This window comes from Mandrillus leucophaeus, unplaced genomic scaffold (assembly GCF_000951045.1).
Source record: "Mandrillus leucophaeus isolate KB7577 unplaced genomic scaffold, Mleu.le_1.0 Scaffold496, whole genome shotgun sequence".
Lineage (NCBI taxonomy): Eukaryota > Metazoa > Chordata > Mammalia > Primates > Cercopithecidae > Mandrillus > Mandrillus leucophaeus.
Genome location: NW_012105320.1, coordinates 61,940 through 82,076, shown reverse-complemented (window position 1 = coordinate 82,076; position 20,137 = coordinate 61,940). Strand labels below are relative to the sequence as shown.

At 56.8% G+C, this 20,137-nt stretch overlaps 2 protein-coding genes across 6 annotated transcripts in view; one reads left to right on the top strand and one right to left on the bottom strand.

Moving 5' to 3' along the window:
- CABP7 (calcium binding protein 7) overlaps positions 1 to 4,482 on the top strand; it is an 8,446-nt gene extending 3,964 nt beyond the window's left edge. The window contains exons 4-8 of the mRNA XM_011995738.1: positions 158 to 265; positions 345 to 488; positions 1,298 to 1,410; positions 1,723 to 1,876; positions 2,111 to 4,482. Coding sequence (XP_011851128.1) covers positions 158 to 265; positions 345 to 488; positions 1,298 to 1,410; positions 1,723 to 1,876; positions 2,111 to 2,238 — 647 coding nt within the window. The 3' untranslated portion in view covers positions 2,239 to 4,482. The remainder of the gene's footprint in view (positions 1 to 157; positions 266 to 344; positions 489 to 1,297; positions 1,411 to 1,722; positions 1,877 to 2,110) is intronic.
- The window catches only part of ZMAT5 (zinc finger, matrin-type 5), a 42,987-nt gene continuing 26,451 nt past the window's right edge, over positions 3,602 to 20,137 (bottom strand). For 3 of the 5 annotated variants that reach the window (XM_011995697.1, XM_011995698.1, XM_011995696.1), the window contains 5 exons: positions 19,215 to 19,367; positions 12,919 to 12,981; positions 11,147 to 11,227; positions 10,334 to 10,445; positions 3,602 to 3,990 (listed from right to left, as the gene is read on the bottom strand). In XM_011995697.1, the coding sequence (XP_011851087.1) occupies positions 3,861 to 3,990; positions 10,334 to 10,445; positions 11,147 to 11,227; positions 12,919 to 12,981; positions 19,215 to 19,341 (513 nt within the window). In that variant the 5' untranslated portion in view covers positions 19,342 to 19,367 and the 3' untranslated portion in view covers positions 3,602 to 3,860. The remainder of the gene's footprint in view (positions 3,991 to 10,333; positions 10,446 to 11,146; positions 11,228 to 12,918; positions 12,982 to 19,214; positions 19,368 to 20,137) is intronic. The other 2 variants (XM_011995699.1, XM_011995700.1) reach the window with 2 other exon arrangements.

Below are 20,137 nucleotides of genomic sequence, written 5' to 3'. Positions count from 1 at the left end.
GGGGGGCCAGGGAGATCCAGCATCCTCCCCTGCACGTGGTCCCCACCACATGGGGTCGTTGTGAGCACACCAGCAGAGGCCGTGAGAGCCTGGCACAATCGGATTCCGAGAAGTCACTGCTGGGGGACCCTTAGCCCTGCTTTGCTGCCCTGCTCAGCCTGCTCAGAAGTCCCAGAATACTGCACCCTTGTGTACCGTCGGGCCATGCTCTCACCAGATCTGCAGGCTCTGGGTTGGGCTCTCAAAGCCATGCTCAGGCTGCGGGGTCGGTGATCCTGGGGGTCTGGAAAGGGGGTCTGTTGGGGACCAGGGTGAAGTCCCAGCCTGCTGCATTCTCTCCTCAGAGATCCGAGAGGCCTTCAAGGTGTTTGACCGTGATGGCAATGGCTTCATCTCCAAGCAGGAGCTGGGCACAGCCATGCGCTCACTGGGTTACATGCCCAACGAGGTGGAGCTGGAGGTCATCATCCAGCGGCTGGACATGGATGGTGAGCACCCTCCCACCTCGGTTTCCCCACCTGGCACCTGGGCCCTGGAGGTGGGGCAGGGGCTGGGGCTGGGGCCTGAGCTGCTGAGGCTGCATCCAAATTGGGTCTCTTGCTCCCCTGACTCCCACCCTCAAAGTCCGTGGCAGGTTGCAGCCCAGTCTGGCCCCATTTCTCAGCCTGGAGAATTGAGGCCAGAGAGGTAGTGACAATCCCAGCCACATGCAGGGCTCAGAGATGGCTCCTCTCACTCTGTGTTGACAAGTTTTAAAGTACAGAGCAGTAAAAGGGTGCAGTAAATACTCCAGTTCCCACCACCTGAGATAAAATCGCTACATGAGTTGTGTTTGCCACCTGGCATTTTATTAAGGAAAAGTTCCTAAGAAGGAATGGTGATGCCAAGACCCCTCTTTATCGTGCCTGGGCCCTTCTCCTGTTCTCCATCCAGAGGCCAGGTGACAGCCTGGGCAGGTTGCCCCACTCTGAGCTCCAGTTCCTGTCTATATGGTAGAGGACGGCCCACCCCAGGATGGCTGCAGGGTGCTGGGAGCAATGGAGGGTTCTGGGTGAAATAGGAGGGTCACGGCCCACCTGCTGTCTACCTCCACCTCCCCTTGTAAGGCCTCATCACACTGGGTGGCTTCAGCGTCAGCCCAGAGCCTGGCACTTGGTAGATGCCCCTGACACTGACTCAAGGCTCAGAGAAGGTGGGTACCTGCCTAAGGTCGCCCAGTACCCCAAGGTATATCAAGACTCCATCCCAGGTCCTCTGGGCCCGACCCACTGATTGATTGGCCCTGTGCCTCCTGCAGGTGACGGTCAAGTGGACTTTGAGGAGTTTGTGACCCTCCTGGGACCCAAACTCTCCACGTCAGGGATCCCCGAGAAGTTCCATGGCACCGACTTTGACACTGTCTTCTGGAAGGTATGCCCTGGCTAGTTGGGACCCAGGGCTGTGCACACTGTGGAGTGCTGTTCTGCGGCCAGTGAATGGCTGGGCCTGCACTGTAAAGGGGGGATGACCACTTCAGGCTTGTGTCCACTGGACATTTCACCTCTCAGAGGGCCATAGGCTCCCTGGGAAGGCTGGTGTTGGTCAAGGACTCTCTGGGGGAATGGAGCTAGTGTTTTCCAGCCCCCCAGAATCTGGAGGCCTGTCACTGGGCCTGTGTGGCCACGGGGTGCTGGGTGGGGGCTGTGGTGGCTGTCAGAGCACCGTGTTTTCCCCCTCTGCAAGTGCGACATGCAGAAGCTGACGGTGGACGAGCTGAAGCGGCTGCTCTATGACACCTTCTGCGAGCACCTGTCCATGAAGGACATAGAAAACATCATCATGACGGAGGAGGAGAGCCACCTGGGCACAGCCGAGGAGTGCCCCGTGGACGTGGAGAGTGAGTGACTGGCCCTGGAACCCCATGGGTGGGCTCGATGGCTTGACTAGGGGGATGCACGGTGGGGGGGTGTGTCTGCAGAGGGGGACTGGGGGCCGCCTTGCCTGTCCCAAGCCTCTGTCCCATTGGGGCACCCCATGGGATGAGCCCATGTACTGAAGGGCAAGCAGCTCCTAATTCCATTGCTGCCATGTCCTCTTCTGTCTCCCTGGTGCTCCCGGCGGGCGGCCACAGCCTGCTCCAACCAGCAGATCCGCCAGACGTGCGTACGCAAGAGTCTCATCTGCGCCTTCGCCATCGCCTTCATCATCAGTGTCATGCTCATTGCGGCCAACCAGGTGCTGCGCAGTGGCATGAAGTAGACGCCACCTGGATGCCCCATCCACCGCATGCGGTGCCCGCGGCCCGCCCCACACCACCGCCACCTGCAGACCCCTCCCTTGGCCGGCTCCCTGGGCCGCCATCTGCGTGTACTTCAGGGCCTGGCTATCTGGCGAGCCCTCCCCACCCACCCGCAGGCCTCACCTGGAGCTGTGGTCTGGCTGTGGAGGGCCGGGTGGTGGCTGTGTCCTGTCCCCACCCTGTCCCCACCCTGGCCGGTAAGGAGCACTCACTCTTCCTACCATCCAGGGGCTCCTGGGAAATTAAGGAGGGATTTGCACAAGAACCCCCAGGACCCAGTCGCTGCTGTGGTCCCTTGGGCAGGAGGGGGCACCCTGTGCCTGGAGACAGCAGCCTATCTGGGGCCACACAGCAAACCCAGCCCTGGTCCCTGAGGCTTGCCCAGGGCACTGGGCGGGGGGACAGGGGACAGAAAGCCTTCTCCTTGGGGAGGGTGGGAAGCCAGGGTGTCCTGGGCCCTGCTGCCTGGCATGGCCTGAGAAGGGCCTGGTCTTCTCCTGGGTCCCTTCCTCTGACCCTTGTTGGACCCCAACCCAGACCCCCTTTTTCCATGTATCTGCTGGGCCAGCCCATTTCATAGGTGAGGAACCCGAGGCTCAGGGGCTTGAGACTTGGCCTCAGTTCTTCCTTCCACAGGGATTTTCAGGACAGGCAGAAGCTGAGGTGGTCCTGCAGCCCCCCACCTTCTGGGCCTCCCACCAGGGGCCCGGCCACCAAGGCCACATCGTCCACCACCCCAGCCTAGAGCCTAGAACTGTAGTCCAGCTGAGGAAGGAGGCAGAGCTGGGGCCTGAAGGCTCTGAGCAGCCTCCGGCCAGGGGGCTCCTCCAGGGCTGAACCTGAGGAGAGCCCCTGTACTACCTCCTGGGCCAAGAAACTGGCATAGCCCCGCACAGTCAGTGCCAAGAGGCTGCGCCAGGCCACTCTCTCAGCCCAGGGCCTGCCCTCCTGTGTCCTCTCACTTCTCTACGCCCTCAAGGCTGGAGACCCCGCTCCCATGCCCCAGCTGTGCCATCCAAAACACTTGGGCAGCAGCTCAGCATGGGCAGACATGGGGGCTGTGGATTCTTTCAGGGCGGGGATGGCAGATGGAGCCCTTGGGCTCCTTGGGCCTAGAGCCACTTCTTACTGGGCCACGGGGACAGCCACCCTGGCACACCCTCTGCCTGGCTGTGCTGAACCTCTGCTGGTCCCAAGGGAGGAGGGAGTGAGCTGGGTCACCTGGGGAAAATCTCATCTCATTCCCGCCCTGCCCGACCTCTGCCAGGGGCTAGAGAACAGAGCTGAGAGCACCCAGCATGGGGAAACACAGCCAGACCGCTGTGGCAACAGACTTTCTTTATAAACATCTGGAAGTTTTCTGCCCCATCTTGATGAGGAGGAGGAGGCAGGTGGAGGAGAGCGGGCAGGAGCTGCCCGGTGCAGACCCAGGGCTACCCTTGCTGCGGCCGTGTCCTGAGCCTCCGTGAGGCCAGCAGATGGTCTCAGAGCCTCCATGCGGCGTCACAGGAACAGGGCTTGGCTTCCTGCTTGTGACTGATGAGAAAAGTGACCACGTGGGGGTCAGTCGGGGGCAAGGGGCTCAGCCCCACTGGACTCTGGGCTGCAGGGGCCACCCCCCAGGTGGGGGTGCCCGCAGGGATGGGGGCAGCTCTTGGACTGGTGGCCAGCCCACGGGGTACTGGAAGACAGTGGTTCTGATGGGTTCAGCCCTAGAGAGAGAGAGAGAAGGGGGGAGAATTAGAGTGGGGTACAGCCCAGGCTTATGCCACTCTCGGCCCACGTGCCTCACCACCCTGGCTGTGGGGAGGGTCAGCTGCCTGCACGACTTTTCTGGAAGGCAGAGTCTCGAAAATAGGCAGACCCTCTGAGCCAGCGACCTCACCTCCAGGAACTGAGCCCAAGGAAACCAGCAGGGTTGCGGGCAGACACTGAGCTACGAGAACAGCCATGAGACAATGGGAATAACCTTCGTGTCCACCTGTGGGGGACTGATTCAATACATATGCACGTCCACAGCAGAGAATGCCATGCGGCCTGTGTCAGAATTCAGGCAGACCTATATGCACTGATGAGGAAAGACATACTGTGTGATAGGGAGAAAAAGCAGCTTATAAAATAATGTATATAGCATGATACTATTTTTGTTTAAAAATATATAAAATATATAAATGCATAAAAAAATCCTGGAAGACACAGCAAAATGTTAACAGTGGTTCTATCTGAGTGGTGCCATTATGGGTGACTTTTTTACTCCTTTATACTTCTCAAAAGTTTTACAAGCACGCAAGCCTTTGAAATCAGAAAAAAATATTGTCTAAATGTTTTTAAAAAGCCTCATTTCTCATGCTACTCACTGTCCTCCTCCTCAACGTCCACCCCGAGCCACCTCCCCTGGAACTCAGGGTCCATGTAAGCACTTGCCCTAGGAGAAGCATCCTCCACGCCCAGCCTGGGGCACTCTGCCAAGGCCCAGTGAGGGTCGCCCCCATTCTTCCTCCTGTCCCACACTCAGATTCTTCTGGCCTTGGGCCCCACCCAGGCTGCATCTCCAGGGCCACAGGGCCCTTCTCAGGTTTCAAAGTACTTTGAACCTTTGAGCACTCTGAACTCCCAACACCCCAGTTGCCTATCAACAACCTTTCTGGAAGGCAGAGCCTCGAAAACATGCAGACCCTTTGAGCCAGCAACCTCACCTCTGGGAACTGAGTCCAAGGGAATAGCGAGGTTGTGGGCAGCCACTGAGTTACAGCAATAGCTGTGAGACAATGGGAATAGCCTTCGTGTCCAGCTGTGGGGGACTCAGTACATGGGCACATCCACAGCAGAGTGCCATGCAGCTGCCGCCAAAATTCAGGCAGGAACTCATCTGTCTTCCGCATAGGACTGGAGTTCTCAGAGGATGTATACCAGGGGATAGGGGTAGGGTGTATTTGTACCCCAGTGCGCAGGGCCAGCCCTGGTGCCAGGAGGCCACCCAGTGACTGTGGAACAACAAACAGCAATGCTGAAAGATCTTACTGACCAGGCGCTATTCTGGGCCACACACCATGACCAACAGAAACCTTAAGAATCCTCAGGCAAACCCCATTTTATAGATGAGGAAACTGAGGTGCAAGGAGTCGGTCACGTGACCAAGTGACACCCTCGGGATGAGGCCTGAGGGCCTGGAATGCTAGCCCCACATCGGTTGCAGGCATGGCCCTCCCACTTCAGCTCCCTCTGCTCCGGCACACCCCCACACCCCAACATCCAGCCTTTAGGCAAGGTGAGGCCCTGGCAGCTCCTGGCAGGTTCACGGGCCCAGTGGCCAACCCTCTGCAGACAGAGAAGGGCTTGGGCCTGCTGAGAGGGGTTTGGAGAGGCCTCTGACCTCCGAGGGGCAGGTGGGGAGCCGGGGTCAGGAGCCCTGGGAGTTTCCCCTGCTGCACCTACCCAGCCTGCCCCTCTCTGGGCCAGACCTGCCATGCAGAGTCAAGGACTCCGGGGAGCTCTGGGTGCAGCCTCCAGGACCCCCAGGTGTGAGAGGACAGGGACATCCCCTGCTTCGTGGCTCACTGCCTGCTAGAAAGCGCAGAAGGCAGCTCCTGACATGATTTATGGCACTGGGGAGATTTCATAAACTCCACCAGCCGCAGAGAAGGCGGGGAGGCTCCGCAGTTGCTGGAAGGGAGTGCCCCAGCTGCCAGCCAAGCCTGGACTCCCTGCAGGGCCACAGGGACAGTGGGGATCCCCCAGGGAGGGTGTGATCCTGGGGAGCCCCTTCCCCTGAGCCTCAGGCCCTTCCTCTGGAAAATGGGGCAGATTCCCGGGAAGTTGGGACCTCCTGGGTCCAAGTCTTAGCCCCATGCCCCTGCCTGCCCTGAGGCCCCGCCAGTAGAGAGGCATACCCGGCGCCTGCCCACACACACTGGCACATTGCCAGGGCTCCAGACACGTGAGCCAAAGCCTTGGGGACATTGAGGTGCGTGTCTGGCACAACTCTGCTCATATCTTCTCTAGTGACCTGTTTGTCCTGTGCGTGAGGACAGGAGCCACTCTCTTGCATTTCCCCAGCCTCGGTCCTAATCAGAGGAAATAGAGTCAAGGGAGGAGGATGGGCCAGGATGGCAGCGCCCGCCCAGAGAGGGGTGCAAAGGAGAGATTAAGAGGGATAGAGTCACAATCTGAAGAGCCAACAGTGGGCAGCAGGGCCAGGCCTGGCTCGCCGGGGGATTAGTCTGTGTGTCTGAGGCCGCTGCTGCTCTTGACAGCTCCCTCAGGGTCAGTCTGCGGAGGGGGATAAGGGCAATGCCATCAGGCTGGGGCTTCGTGGACCCTCTGCTTCCCCACATTTACAAGGAGGGCTGGCCTGGCTCACTGGGGAGGCTCGGCTCAGCCAGCGGGGGTTGGAGCCTGCAGGTCTCAGTTTCCCCAGGTGGGGTGGGCAGCCCTCTGTGCCCTGTACCCTGGGGGAGGAAGCAGATACCCTGAGAGGAAAAGGGGGGCCCCCAGGCTTCCAGACTAGGCCCCGCAAGAGGCTCGAGGCTCGCAGCATTAACACCCGGGGAAAGCCCAGACAGCAGCCTAAATGCTCATTCATGCAGTCAACCCGTCCTGGGCCCCCCAAGTCTGCCCAGGCCATGCAGGAGAAGCGGGGGCTGGGAGGGGTGAAGTCTCAGCTAGAGCTTCCAGGACAAGTCTGACTCTGCCAGGCAGAGAGGTGGAAGGCAGTTTCAGGCAAGAAAATAGCGTGCACAAGATGCCCCAAAATCACAAATGATGCTACATCTAAGAAGCTGCCGAGTGTCCAGTGGGACCAACAGTCAGGCCAGAGGCAAGAGGTGAGAATGCGATCCCACCGGCTGTGGAGGCAGCAGGGAGGGTCCCCCCGCCCCAGCCCCAGCCCTGCAAATGGGCCTGTGGAGGCAGAGGTGGAGGAAGTGGGGCCAGGCTGCATCAGGGCTGCTGTGTGGCAGATACCCTGTGGGAGCAGAGGGACAGGGAGGGGCCGCTGTAGCCCCCAAGAGAGCCAGGGCGGAGGAAGAACGCTGTTCCTGCAGCACTGCCTCCAGGCAGGAGAGGGAGCCAGGAAGAAAGTGAGGTAGCCTTGCGGGGGGCTGGGACTGGAATCCACCCCCTCCCATCAAGGAGGGTAGGGGGCGTGGATGCAGCGGAGGGGCTCAAAGCCCGGGGCCCAGGGAAAGGCTGCGAGGCTTCAGGAGACCAGCCTGCCTGGAGACGGTTATGGATGCCCAAGGCAGCAATGGCAAAAGCAGGAATAAACAGTCACCTCCCTTCCCACAGCCCCTTTTTCTCAAGGCTGGACAGGCCTGCTCTGCCTAGAGAATAATTCATTTTGGCCCCAAGCCCTCAGGAGGCTGGAGGAAGTCAGGTGGCAGATCCCCTGGAAGGGGCCAGGCTGGGTGGCCAGAGGGAGAATGGCCCAGAGCACAGGGCTCAGACCCCCTGGAGCCGAGGTGGGCCCCAGTTGCAGACCCCATTTCCAAAACAGTCACTGCCATCCAGGCAGCCTGCTGCTGCCACTGCCACTACCCACAGCTGCACGGAGCCCTGGGCCAGCCCTGAACTTCATGTCAGAGGCAGTCTGGGGTCCGGACACAGAGCAGAGACATAGCTCTCTCTCAAGTGAGGGCCAAGGGCAGCAGGGCGCATGTGATCAGGATGGCCCCACCTCCTGGAGAGGTTAAAATTCCTCAGCTGCAAAATGGGGGTGCCAATCTCCCTGAATGCCCCAAACACTGGGAACACCGTAAGCACCAAACTCAATTCTCATATGGTTGCCACTTCAACCTGTGACTGGAGCCAGTCATTCAGCCTCAGTTTCCCCATCTTGTCCCCTAGTCCCCCGAGTCTCAGATTCACAGTGCCTTGTGTCAGCGCAGGGATGCATCTGTCTGGAACCCAGGCAAGGACTCTCGGACACCCCATCTCTACCCCACCCATTGGCGCTCACTCCAGCCACAGGCACTCCATGAAACCTTGTCACAGCCCCAAGAGACAGCCGGGCCTCTGTGACTCGCTCCCGGCGGAGGACACCATGGAGCCAGAGCAGGGAGGCGAGGGGCTGGTGTAACCCGGTTAGCAGGTGGCAGAGTGAGGATAGGACCCACAGGGGGCCCTGTCTAAGGAGCGGCACAGGGCCAGAGCTTTCTGGGCAGCCTCCAACCAGCCCAAACCTCTCGTACATGGGCTGAAGGAGTCTGGGGTGTAGGATGTGGATCCCTGGATAGCAGCCAGTCCCAAGGGAGGTACTCATATGCCCAAAGACAGGATAGAACCCCTTTAGACAGGACCCTTCAGATAGGACCAGGAGGAGAGAATGTCACACTCCAACGTTTGAGTCATGTGTGTATCATATATACTTTTAAGGTGGGGAGACAAAAACTGAACACAGATTTAAAATAAAAGTAAAAGAGAAAGTTAGTTTTAAAACACCTTTACTGGCCGGGTGCAGTGGCTCATGCCTGTAATCCCAGCACTTTGAGAGGCTGAGGCAGGTGGATCACCTGAGGTCAGGAGTTCGAGACCAGCCTGGCCAACACGGAGAAACTTCGTCTCTACTAAAAATACAAAAATTAGCTGGGCATGATGGTGTGCACCTATATTCCCAGCTACTTGGGAGGCTGCGGCGTGAGAAATGTTTGAACCCAGGAGGCGGAGATTGCAGTGAGCTGAGATCGTGCCACTGCACTCCAGCCTGGGCGACAGAGCAAGACTCCATCTCAAAAAAAAAAAAAAAAAAAAAAAGGTGGGGGCAGGTGTGGTGGCTCATGCCTGTAATCCCAGCACTTCGGGAGGCCAAGGTGGGCGGATCACCTGAGGTCAGGAGTTCAAGACCAGGCTGGCCAACATGGTGAAACCCCATCTCTACAAAAATACAAAAATCAGTCGGGCATGATGGTGGGTGCCTCTAATCCCAGCTACTCGGGAGGCTGAGGCGGGAGAATCGCTTGAACCCGGGAGGCAGAGGTTGCAGTGAGCTGAGATCATGCCACTATACTCCAGCCTGGGCAATAGAGCAAGACTCCATCTCAAAAAAAAAAAGAAAAAAAGAAAGAAAGAAAGAAAGAAAACACCCTCACAGTCTCTTTCACTGGGGCACAGAGAAGGCAAGAAGTTTGGCCTTCACCTTTTGGCAGAGCCCTGAGGGAAGGCCTCACCCTACAGACTGGCCAGGCCCCCTCGGCCCAGACCGGGCCAGACCACCATCCTGCGAAGCCACACCACAGAGGTTGTCAGGTCTGAAGCCCCGTTGCAAGATGCGGAAAGTAAGGTGGCCAGGATGGGAAAATGTGTCAAAGTCATACGTGGCTCCTGGGTGCAGCTTTATCCCCTTTTCCTTCCCTCCCCGCTTCAGTCCCTGGAGGAAGAGCCCAGGAGCTCAGGCTTTGGTTTTGGCCGCAATGCCCCTGCCTGCCCTGTGTCCCATTCTGCTGATGTGAATATCACCTGAGTCCTTTCCCTCAAAGAGGAGGACCAGGGACAGCACAAAGCACACACCCCAAGGACCCCAACCCAGCAGCTCCCCTTTAACTTGTGAGTGTCCCGAGGGCTGGAGCCATCACCAGACCCCCTTCCTTAGAAAGACAGTGGGACCAGGACCTTGTCATCACACCCTGTACAATCCTGGCTCTACATTTTCCTAGCTGTGTGCCCTCGGGCAAGTCATACCCCTCTCGTGAGCCTGTTTTCCCTTCTGCAAGGCCCTAGGGGTAGCAGTGCATGGTGACCACAGCCCAGGCCCCTCCCTCTGGCAATGGACTTGGTGACGTGCAGCCAATCAGCTCAGCCGCCTGCCTCCCCTCCAGCCAGCACAGACTCCAACAGGAGCCCAGTCTCAGGAGAGGCTCCTTCAAACACCCTTCAGTCTCTGGCCAGGGCCTGGGGCCCCCAGAGCACCCAACGTGGCCCCTCGGAGAGCTCTGTGGAGGCATCTTTATTTGGCCCCTGGGCCTGGGCAGTTCATGGAGATTCCTGGGCCTCAGGAAGGGGCAGGCGGGCTGGGGTGTTGCCCCCGAGGGCACAGGGGGAGGGAACCCTGGGGACCTGTACCTGCTGCTTGGGGCTGAGCTCAGCCTCTTGGCTCTCTTCTCCAGCCAGTCCTCCAGATGGCCCTCGGGGAGCTCGGGAGCATCTAGTAGCCACTCCCTGGCTCGCCTCTCCTCTGTGGGGACAGGGAGACAAAGGCAAGTGAGGGGTACACGCCTGCCTGCCGGAACCCTACCCTCCCACAAAGCAGAAGCAACCGGTAGGCCCTGAGCAAGCTCTGGGAAGTTGCAGCAACCTTCCAGAAAGATGCACCTGGACCACTTCTCCAGGCCCTCTGTCCACGAGGGCCCAGCACTCAGCCTCGCTCCAACTAGAGGAATGAATTTCCCAAAGGCGAGATGTCAGCTTCCATGGAGGCTGAACTTGCCCCTCCCTGGAATCACCAGGCTGTGAGACTCCAGAAGGCAGGGAAGGTGTGTTCCTAAACTCCTTGTTCCCAGACTGTCGTAAGAGGTCTGCTTGGTGCCATGTGGAGACTGGGTGTGCTGCCTGATTGAGGGAGGGATGGGGTGTATCTGCCAGTGACTGCTGAGCTGGCCACAGGGTCCAGGTGGGGCTGAGGTGCACCTTCAGGGCTCCCGGGCAGGAAGCCACGCGGGCTCCCTGTCAGGGTACACAGGCCTGCCTTCTCCACTCATGCTGAGGCTGTTCCTGACACCTGGCCCAAACCGGGGGCTCAGGGCTCCCCGTCACCCTGGGCAGCCCTTGGCTACCAATGACGGGGAGATGGGGAGGCACAGGCCAGCTTCCCCGGTCTCAGAGACCACGTGCCCTAGCACCCCACTCCCGCTTAACCCAGGGCATCCCGAGACGTACCCTCCACCTGGATGCTCAGCTCCTGCAGGTCTCGCTCTGACATGTGGGAAAATCTGCAGTTGGAGCCAAAGTCGCACTGGCCTGCAGCAGGAAAACAGAGTTACTTGCTGCTCGGGAGGGGCTCCCCATGGGGGCTGAGGGGTGCCCTGGTGAGGGGCCCCAGAATCTTAGGGTCAGGACTTCAGGGCCTAAAGAGTAGCAACCCTGATCCTGGACAGAAAATGGAATCTCTTTGGCCCTGCCCACTCAGCAGTCAGAGCAACCTCTCACCCATCATGCCACATGCTCACAACCCTTCTCCAGCTGCCCCCGGTGCTGGGGATCACTTCCAACTGAAGCCTGTTACGAGTGGGCCTTGCAAGCCTCTGCAGCCTCTCTGTCACCAGCCCTCCCAGCCCTGCCTCAGTGAACTACATATGGGTTCCTGAAAGGGCCATGCTTCCTTTCTCCACTCCAAGCTGCAGCACGTGCTATGCCCAGCCCAGTATTCTGCCTGCCTACCTGGCTCACCGGAGCAGTTGGACTGCTCCTTAGAAAGGCTTTAGTGGCAGCCTTGCCAAGGAGGCACCAAAATCTGGGGTGGCTTCCCCTCTCTCAACCAAGGAGAACAAAATGTATGTCGAGATACTGGGAGGCTGGAGGTGTCTCAAGCCAGTGTAACCTACCAGTGACATACTCACATCAAGGCAAAGTCCGTGGGGAAGCCCCTGATCTGCAGGCTTGGTGTCCATCCTAGGGGAGCTTGGACATTCACCCAGTTTCCCTAGTTCAGCTGAAGCACCTCTCCCCAGTGCTAAGCTCCCTTACAAACCATATGAATCATCATAGTTTTCCTCTTTGCCACGGCTGCCAGGAAGCTCAGAGTCAAACCCTTAGAGAATACACAGGACCCCAAGGGCATGCATGGAGGAGACTATTCTCTTGGTTTTATCTTATTTTTCCTACCCTTATTTTTATCTGTCTTTGGTTCATTCACTTACTGAGGTTTTTATCTCTTGTTCTCTCTTTTTTTAAAAGAGACAGGGTCCTCACTCTGTTGCCCAGGCGAGAGTGCAGTGGTGCAATCACAGCTCACTGCAGCCTTGAACTCCTGGGCTCAAGAGATTCTCCCGCCTCAACCTCCCTAGTAGCTGGGACTATCAATGTGTACTACCACGCCCAGCTAATTAAAACAAAATTTTTTTTTGGTAGAGATGGGGTCTTGCTATGTTGCCCAGGCTGGTCTCAAACTTCTGGCCTCAAGAATTCCTCCTACCTCAGCCTCCCAAGTACTAGGATTACAAGCGTGAGCCACCATGCTTGGCACTTTATCTCTCTGACCTATATGCATCTCTAGTAGCTAAGTATTGAGCAGTCAAATCTACACCTAGCATCCTTGGTTCTGATCCCAAACTTCCTCAGATCATCAACCCTGTTACTCTCTGAAGTTCTGCCTGCTGGGAAGGAGGCCAGGCTCCCAGGCTAACTTAATCAACAAGTCTATTCCACCCGTAAGTGTCTCTTGGATTTACTTGTAATCTCCCACGGCTTGCTTGTTCTAGGTGAGCTGATACAATCACATTCTAGATCTGAAGAGCTGAGGACCAGTCTCTAGGAGGTCCTAAGACACAACACCTGGGAAGGCCCTGACTGGCCAGTCAGCTGGAACCACCGCTGCAAAGTGGGCTTGGGATGGTGGCCCGGGTCGGGGAAGACACTCTGCAGAGGTCCAAGTGGGCCAGGTTGGACATCGCAGGTCCCCGCAGGGACCTGAGCTGTGCAGAGCACTTTACCTGTCAGTAGAAACTTCCTGCAGGGCCGCTTGTTCTGCTCATCCAGCAAGATGGCAGCTGCATCTGCGAGAGAAGAGAGGGACAGGATTCAGACGGTTCAGGCTCTACCAAGAGAGGCGGGAGGTGGAAGCCACAGGGACATGGACTCTCTATCCCGACACAGCTGCGCAGAAAAGAAGAGTTTCCTATCCGCGGAGGAGTGGAAGCAAGAGATGACCACAAGTGGGAGTCCTGGGCAGATGGATCCAAGCTGCAGGTGACCTCAACCCCTCCCACCCCACGCAGGACTGGCCAAAGGCAAGGACCAGGTTTCATGCCAGAGGTTCTCAACTTGGCACGAGGGAGTCACCTGAGGAGTCTGGGGACTTCGGGTTTTTTGTTTTTTAGAGACAGGGTCTCACTCGGTCACCCAGGCTGGAGTGCAGTGGTGCAATCATGGCTCACTGCAGCCATTGCCTCCTGGGCTCAAGCAATCCTTCTCCGGTCTCAGCCTCCCAAGTAGGTAGGACTACAGCTCTGCACCAGCATGCCTGGCTAATATTTTCTATCTTTTTGTAGAGCTGTGTCTCATTATGTTGCCCAGGCTGGTCTTGAACTCCTGGGCTCACATGATCCTCCCATTTTGGCCTCCAAAAGTGCTGGGAATACAGGTGTGAGCCACTGGGCCCAGCCTGGAGGTATAATACTTTAAAAAAAATCCTGGGCCGGGCGCGGTGGCTCAAGCCTGTAATCCCAGCACTTTGGGAGGCCGAGGCGGGTGGATCACGAGGTCAGGAGATCGATATCCTGGCTAACATGGTGAAACCCCGTCTCTACTAAAAATACAAAAAAAAAAAAAAAAAACTAGCCGGGTGTGGTGGCGGGCGCCTGTAGTCTCAGCTACTTGGGAGGCTGAGGCGGGAGAATGGCGTGAACCCGGGAGGCGGAGCTTGCAGTAAGCCGAGATCACGCCACTGCACTCCAGCCCGGGAGACACAGCGAGACTCCGTCTCAAAAAAAAAAAAAAAAAAAAATCCTGGCCCTATGGAACGTCTCATTATTATCTTTGCAACTTCCTGTGAAGCTATGATTATTTCAAAATAAAATGGTAAAAAAATTTAAATAAATCCTAGTGCCCAGGAAGCCCATCGGCTAATCCCAGGATCCAGGCATTGCTCCACAGGCAAGACTGCAATCCCTGGCTTCTGTCTTCCCTCCTTCCACCAGCTGTAGGGTGCTCAGGGCCAGACCAGTCACCGCCCTGGACAGGACTTCCAACAGTCATTCTGTAGCACTGGCAATCACTCTGATCCTAACCTTAACCCTAGTTTCCTCTGATTTTTCCTATTTTTCTTTTCTTTTTTTGAGATAAGATCTCACTCTGTCACCCAGGCTGGAGTGCAGCGGCACTATCTCAGCTCCCTGCAGCCTCGACCTTCCTGGACTCAGGTGATCCTTCCCTCCCAGCCTCCCAAGTAGCTGGGACTACAGGTGACCGCCACCACGCCTGGCTAATTTTTTAATTTTTTGTAGAGATGGGGTTTTGCCATGTTACCCAGGCTGGTCTCAAACTCCTGGGCTCAAGTGATCCTCCCCACTTGGCCTCCCAAAGTGCTGGGATTACAGGCATGGGCCACCGTGCCCAGCCTATCTTTACTTTCATCATATAGTTATGGTTTTAAATTTGCTTCTTGATAGGCAAGCTATTAATCAGTCAAAATCTGTAAGGAAGTAGGGTACCTGAGGGTGGTACCCTGGCTCAGGAGCCCTTATATCCACCCCAGGGGAGGGGAGCAGTCAGGCCTGGGCTGGACATTCACCCATCACCTTTTCTAGAGGCCAAGGAAACACCACAGGCTTCAGAGTCCAGGAAACCTGAGCTCTAATCCTAACAACATATGATCACGTGCAAGCTGCATAATCTCCAAGTCTCAGTTTCCCCATATGTCAAATGGGAGGACAGTTCCCACCTGGCAGGGCTGCTATGAAAATGTCATCAGATAATGAATGGCGAGTGCTCTGCAGAGGAGGCCCATGGTTCCCAACCCTGGTGGCACAAGAGAATCACTAGGAAAGTGACCAGGTCTGCCTCTGGGGCGAGCAGTGGCCTTAGCACCATGTTCTCCAGGTATGCGGCCAAGACGGGGTGGGTACACAGCAAATGGTAGCAATTCTTCATTTTTTCCTCACAAACCCTCTGAACAGCGCAAACATCCCGATTTTGCAGAGGGGAAAATGGAGGTTCAGACAGGGGAAGTGATTTGCCAAGGGCAGGTGGTGGCTGTGAGGGTGTGGTTTGCTGGGATAGGGGGTTGGTTATCAGAGAACTCATGCCAGGGGGACCAGCAGGGTGGGGAGGGTCCATCTGTCAGTGCTGGGCTTGTCAGACTCAGCGCACCCAGCTGGTGCTACAGACACCACTGCCCGCCCTTCCCTGAGGGGGTAGGCTAGTGGAGGGCATGTGGACATTGCCCTGGACCCCCCTGAGGCTGTGACGGCTGAGGCTGGCAGCAGGGCTGAGCCTGAGTCCTGGACAAGGGGCTCTTTCAGGTGGCTTGGCATGGGAGTATTCCAGGCTGCCTGCGTCTGCTCAGTAGTTCCTGACCCCAGCCACACATGAGAATCACCAGGCAGTTTTTAAAGTACATGGACACCCAGCCCCAGCCCTCCCAGGTTCTGCTTTAATTCATTGAAAGGGAGGGCATCAGAATCGTTTAAATCTCCTCAGTGACTCTGAAGTGTACTCAGGGTTGAGAATCCCTGGCCCAGGCCCTGCACGAGGAAGCCCATGCTCTTGCAATGGGTATTCAAGGCCCCTCGTGATCTGACCCTATGGGTCCTTCTTGCTTCATCTCCCAGAATTAACAGCTGCCCCTGGTGCCCCATGTTTCTTTGCTCATTCACTTAGACATTCATCTGCCAAACATTCACTGAGCATGTCCTGTGTGCCAGGCACCACGCCAGGCTGAGGATTTAAGTGGAGGACAAGTCGGAGCTAGTCCTTCCTTCTGGTCCAACAGTCACACTAATCCCCATGGATGTAAGCGGGGTAAACATCTACTGTGTAGCCAAATGACCTGACCCGTTCTAGGGGTCGGGGAGGATGTCCCTGAGGATTTGCTGCCTGACTTGAGTTCTGAGGTGGGGGGGCCTGGCTTGGGGCAGGGAGGACAGCAGGAAGGGCATGTCTGCAGAGGGGACAGCTTATGCCCAGCAGATGCAGTGGCCAGGGTGGCTGCAGCTGGGAGGGAGAGGCTGGCAGGACAGGGGCTTTGCCCAGAACACACCATCATCATTGGGCACAAGCTTGCTAAGGAGAGGGGCCCTATTTTATCCACCTTTGAATCTTCAGAGCCTGCAGGGAGCCGAGGATACGCTGAATGAATGAGCCGTGAGATGAAGGCTGGAGGGAATCCTTTTGAGGACCCACAGGCACCGTACTTACTTAGTAAGCCCTTATGTGCCATGCGGTCATCAGGAGGTTACTGAGCCCCTGTCATAGCCCTGGGAGGTGGGGACTGTTGTAGCTGTTTTACGTATGACAAAATGAGAGCCACAGTGTTAGTGAGTGACACCTGGGGACTGGTGCCCTGCACCTGACCACGGCAGATAGATCATCAGCCCCTCTGAGGGCTAAGGGATGTGCCCCAGGCCGCGAAGCTGGGAGCAGAGCTGAAGTCAAGTTCAGTCACAAAGCATATCTTCAAGTTCCTGCGGTTGCTCAGGGTGAGCAGAAGCCCTGAGGCAGCCTCCCGAGGAAGTGGAAAGACGTCATGTTCCAGTTCGGCCCCTAGTAGCTGGGGACCCAAGGCGAGGGAACCCACTGCTCTGGGTTTTATTTCATTTATTACTATTTTTTTTGAGACAGGGTCCCACTCTGTTGCCGAGGCTGGAGTGCAGTGGTACGATCTCGGCTCACTGCAGCCTCTACCTCTTGGGGTCAAGTGATCCTCCTACCTCAGCCTCCTGAGCAACTGGGACCACAGGAATGGGCCACCACGCCTGGCTAATTTTTTTATTTTTGTTTTTATTTTTTATTATTTAGAGATGGAGTCTTGCTCTCTTGCCCAGGCTGGAGTACAGTGATGTGATCTCAGTTCACTGCAAGCTCCACCTCCCAGGTTCAAGCAATTCTCCTGCCTTAGCCTCCCAAGTAGCTGGGATTACAGGAACCTACCACCACACCCGGCTAATGTTTATATTTTTAGTAGAGACAGGGTTTCACCAGGTTGGCCAGGCCAACCTGACCTCAGGTGATCCACCCACTTCAGCCTCCCAAAGTGCTGGGATTACAGGTGTGAGCCACGGAGTCTGGCCAAATTTTTTTATTTTTAGTAGAGATGGGGTTTCACCATGTTGCCCAGGCTGGTCTTGAACTTCTGGACTCAAGCGATCCTCCCATCTCAGCCTCCCAAAGTGCTGGGATTACAGGTGTGAGCCACTGCTCCTGGCCTGCTCTGGATTTTGAAGTCATCACCTGTAACTGGGGATGCCTGGCCTGGCCTGCCCAGCCTCTTACAGAGCTGTTCTAAGGACTGAATGTGTTGGGGATGTGAGGACGCTGAGAACGCAGGAGCCCTGGGGAACTCCTGTCGCCTGCTGCTTCATCTTTTCTATAAGTGACACAGGGACCTCTGCCAATCAGCCCTGGATCCCAGGATCCAGCTGTTCACAGCTGAGAATCTGGGACTAGGTGATCTTGGCCCAGCTCCCTCCAGATCACAGCCCACAATGGATCTGCACAACAGAGAGAGTCTTAGCGTAACACCAGGGTTAGAGGCCTCCTAGGGACCTAGGAGACCCCACTGCCCATGAATTTTCCTATGGCTTTCCAACCACAGCCACGCCTGGCCTGCGGAGCGGCCTGGCCACCCCCTCACTTGAACCTCTGAGCCCCAGCTCCCTCATGTGAAATGCGGAGAGTCTGGGAAGCCTTTAGAAACACCATGTCTAGTCCCCAGACCTATCTCTGGGGAGTGGATGGGGTCGGGGAATCAGTGGTTTTAACCTAAAGGTCTCCAGATGATCCTAACCTGCAGTCAGAGTTAAGAATCACTGCCCTAGAGAGTTACCCAGAAAAGCAAATGGCGAACTATGAAAAGCACCCGGCATGTAGCAGGCACTCGACCCATGCTCATTCCCTGTTCGTGAACTCTCAGTTTCAGGCCTCTTTGTTTTGAGACAGGGTCTCACAGTGTTGCCCAGGCTGCTCTTGAACTCCTGGGCTCAAACAATCCTCCCACCTCAGTGTCCTAAAGTGCTAGGATTACAGGTGAAAGCCACCACACCTAGCCCCAACCAGAGAACTCTCTCTCCACTTCTCCTCCCTTCTTGGCTGCTGGATTTGGTTCCTTCTTCAGAGGCCCTATCCCAGAATCCTGCTCACCAACCTACAGGGCATTGGCCCCACTCTGGTTCATTCCAGGAGCTCTTGGCCCACCCTCGCCCCACCACTAAGTGCCCTCACCTCTCAACCTGGCTCCTGCCAGTCATGCTCTGGAACCTCCCTGGCTGTTCCTCAGGGTGAACGTCCAATGACAGCCATGCAATAGCACAACTCCCCGCTCTGGGCACCTCCCGGGAAACGGGCCCTGTGCTAGGCACTTCTGACCTTAGCTCATTCACCCCAACTGTTCCTGCGCTGAGAGGCCTTTCTCGGAAAAGCCTGCCCCGCTTCTGCAACTGGGTTATTCACCCGTGCCTGCAGCCAGTCATTCAACTGCCACTGACCGCACCCAACTGCTCCCCACGAAGCAGTCTGCGCTGTCAAGGTAGGTCTGGGCACGGCAGCTAAAGCCCTTCAAAGGCTGCTCTCTGCCTTTGGAACAGGGACCCCCTCTCCACCCTCTGCTTACAACGGCCTCCAGAGGCTTGGAAGATCCCTGTCCCAGAGCCAGCTTGAGCCCTACCATTCTCCCCTGGCCTGCTCCGCCCAGCCACACCCTCTCCTTCCTGCTCCGAGAGCCCTGGTGCTGGACTCAGGGCTGCCTGCTTCTCTGCACACCCTCCACCCAGAACCACGTGGCTGGCTTTCCCCTATTTCAGCTGTTGGCTCAAACATCACCTCCTTCTAGGGCCTTCTTCCTGTCCACAGAGCCTGGCAGGTGCCTGGAGCACAGAGCCTTCAGTCAGGGTTGCTGGGGAAAGAGCTCATCTACCAGCCTGCTCTTTTGAGGGTCCAGTGGCCCAGGCCTCCCTCTCTTTTGATCCTCAAAGAGCCCAGACCCAGACTGTCACTGACCCACGGGGGTCTTTGAAGATAAGGAAGATCAGAGAGCAGGGCTCCAGGAGCCCGGCCCCCAGCCAGCGGCACCCACCTCGGAACATGTCGTACCAGACCTTCTTGGCCTTGAGGTGCTGCAGCCCGTTCAGGTGCTTCTTGCGGTTGTGGAGGTTGTCCTGGAAGGAGCGGTCGCAGTAGTCACAGAAGTATCGCTTCCCCATGGCCACTCAGAGCAGGTGTTTGCTGCCTGGGAAGCCACAAAGAGCTCAGATCAGACCACTGGAGAAAACACACCCCTCACCAGCCCCCCGAATCCTTCCTGAGGACCAGGCCTGAGCCCAGGCTTTACTCACATGCACCCCGCCCCATTAGGAGTGTCAAGCTGATGAGTACGGCCTAAGAGGCCTCATGCCAGAGGGATCTGTTAACCATTCTGATGCCCAGCCTGCAACTCAGACCAGTTAAAACAGAACCTCAGTGGGTGAGACCTGGGCACTGTTTTTGTTTGTTTTCGTTTTTGTTTTTTTGAGAGGGTCTTGCTCTGTCACCCAGGCTGGAGTGCAGTAGTGCAAACACAGCTCACTGCAGCCCCGACCACCTGGGTTCAAGCAATCTTCCTGTCTCAGCCTCTCAAACTGCTGGGATTACAGGTGTAAGCCACTGTGCCTGGCTGCTATTTGGTATTGTTTAAAGTCTATCACGTAATTCTAACATGTAAGTAAGCTGAAGGACTGCCACCTTACACCCTGTGGCTGGCCTCCCTTGTCTCCTACCACATAGGGTTTTCTATGTTTGAGACAGAGCCTCGCTCTGTCACCCAGGGTGGAGTGCAGTGGTGCGACCACGGCTTACTGTAGCTTTAACCTTCTGGGCTCAAGTGATCCTCCCGCCTCAGTCTCTCGAGTAGCTGGGACTACAGGTGCGTGTCATCATGCCTAACTTAAAAAAGCAATTTTTTTGTAGAGATGGGGTCCCGGTATGTTGCAGAGGCTGGTCTCCTGGGCTCGAGTGTCCTCC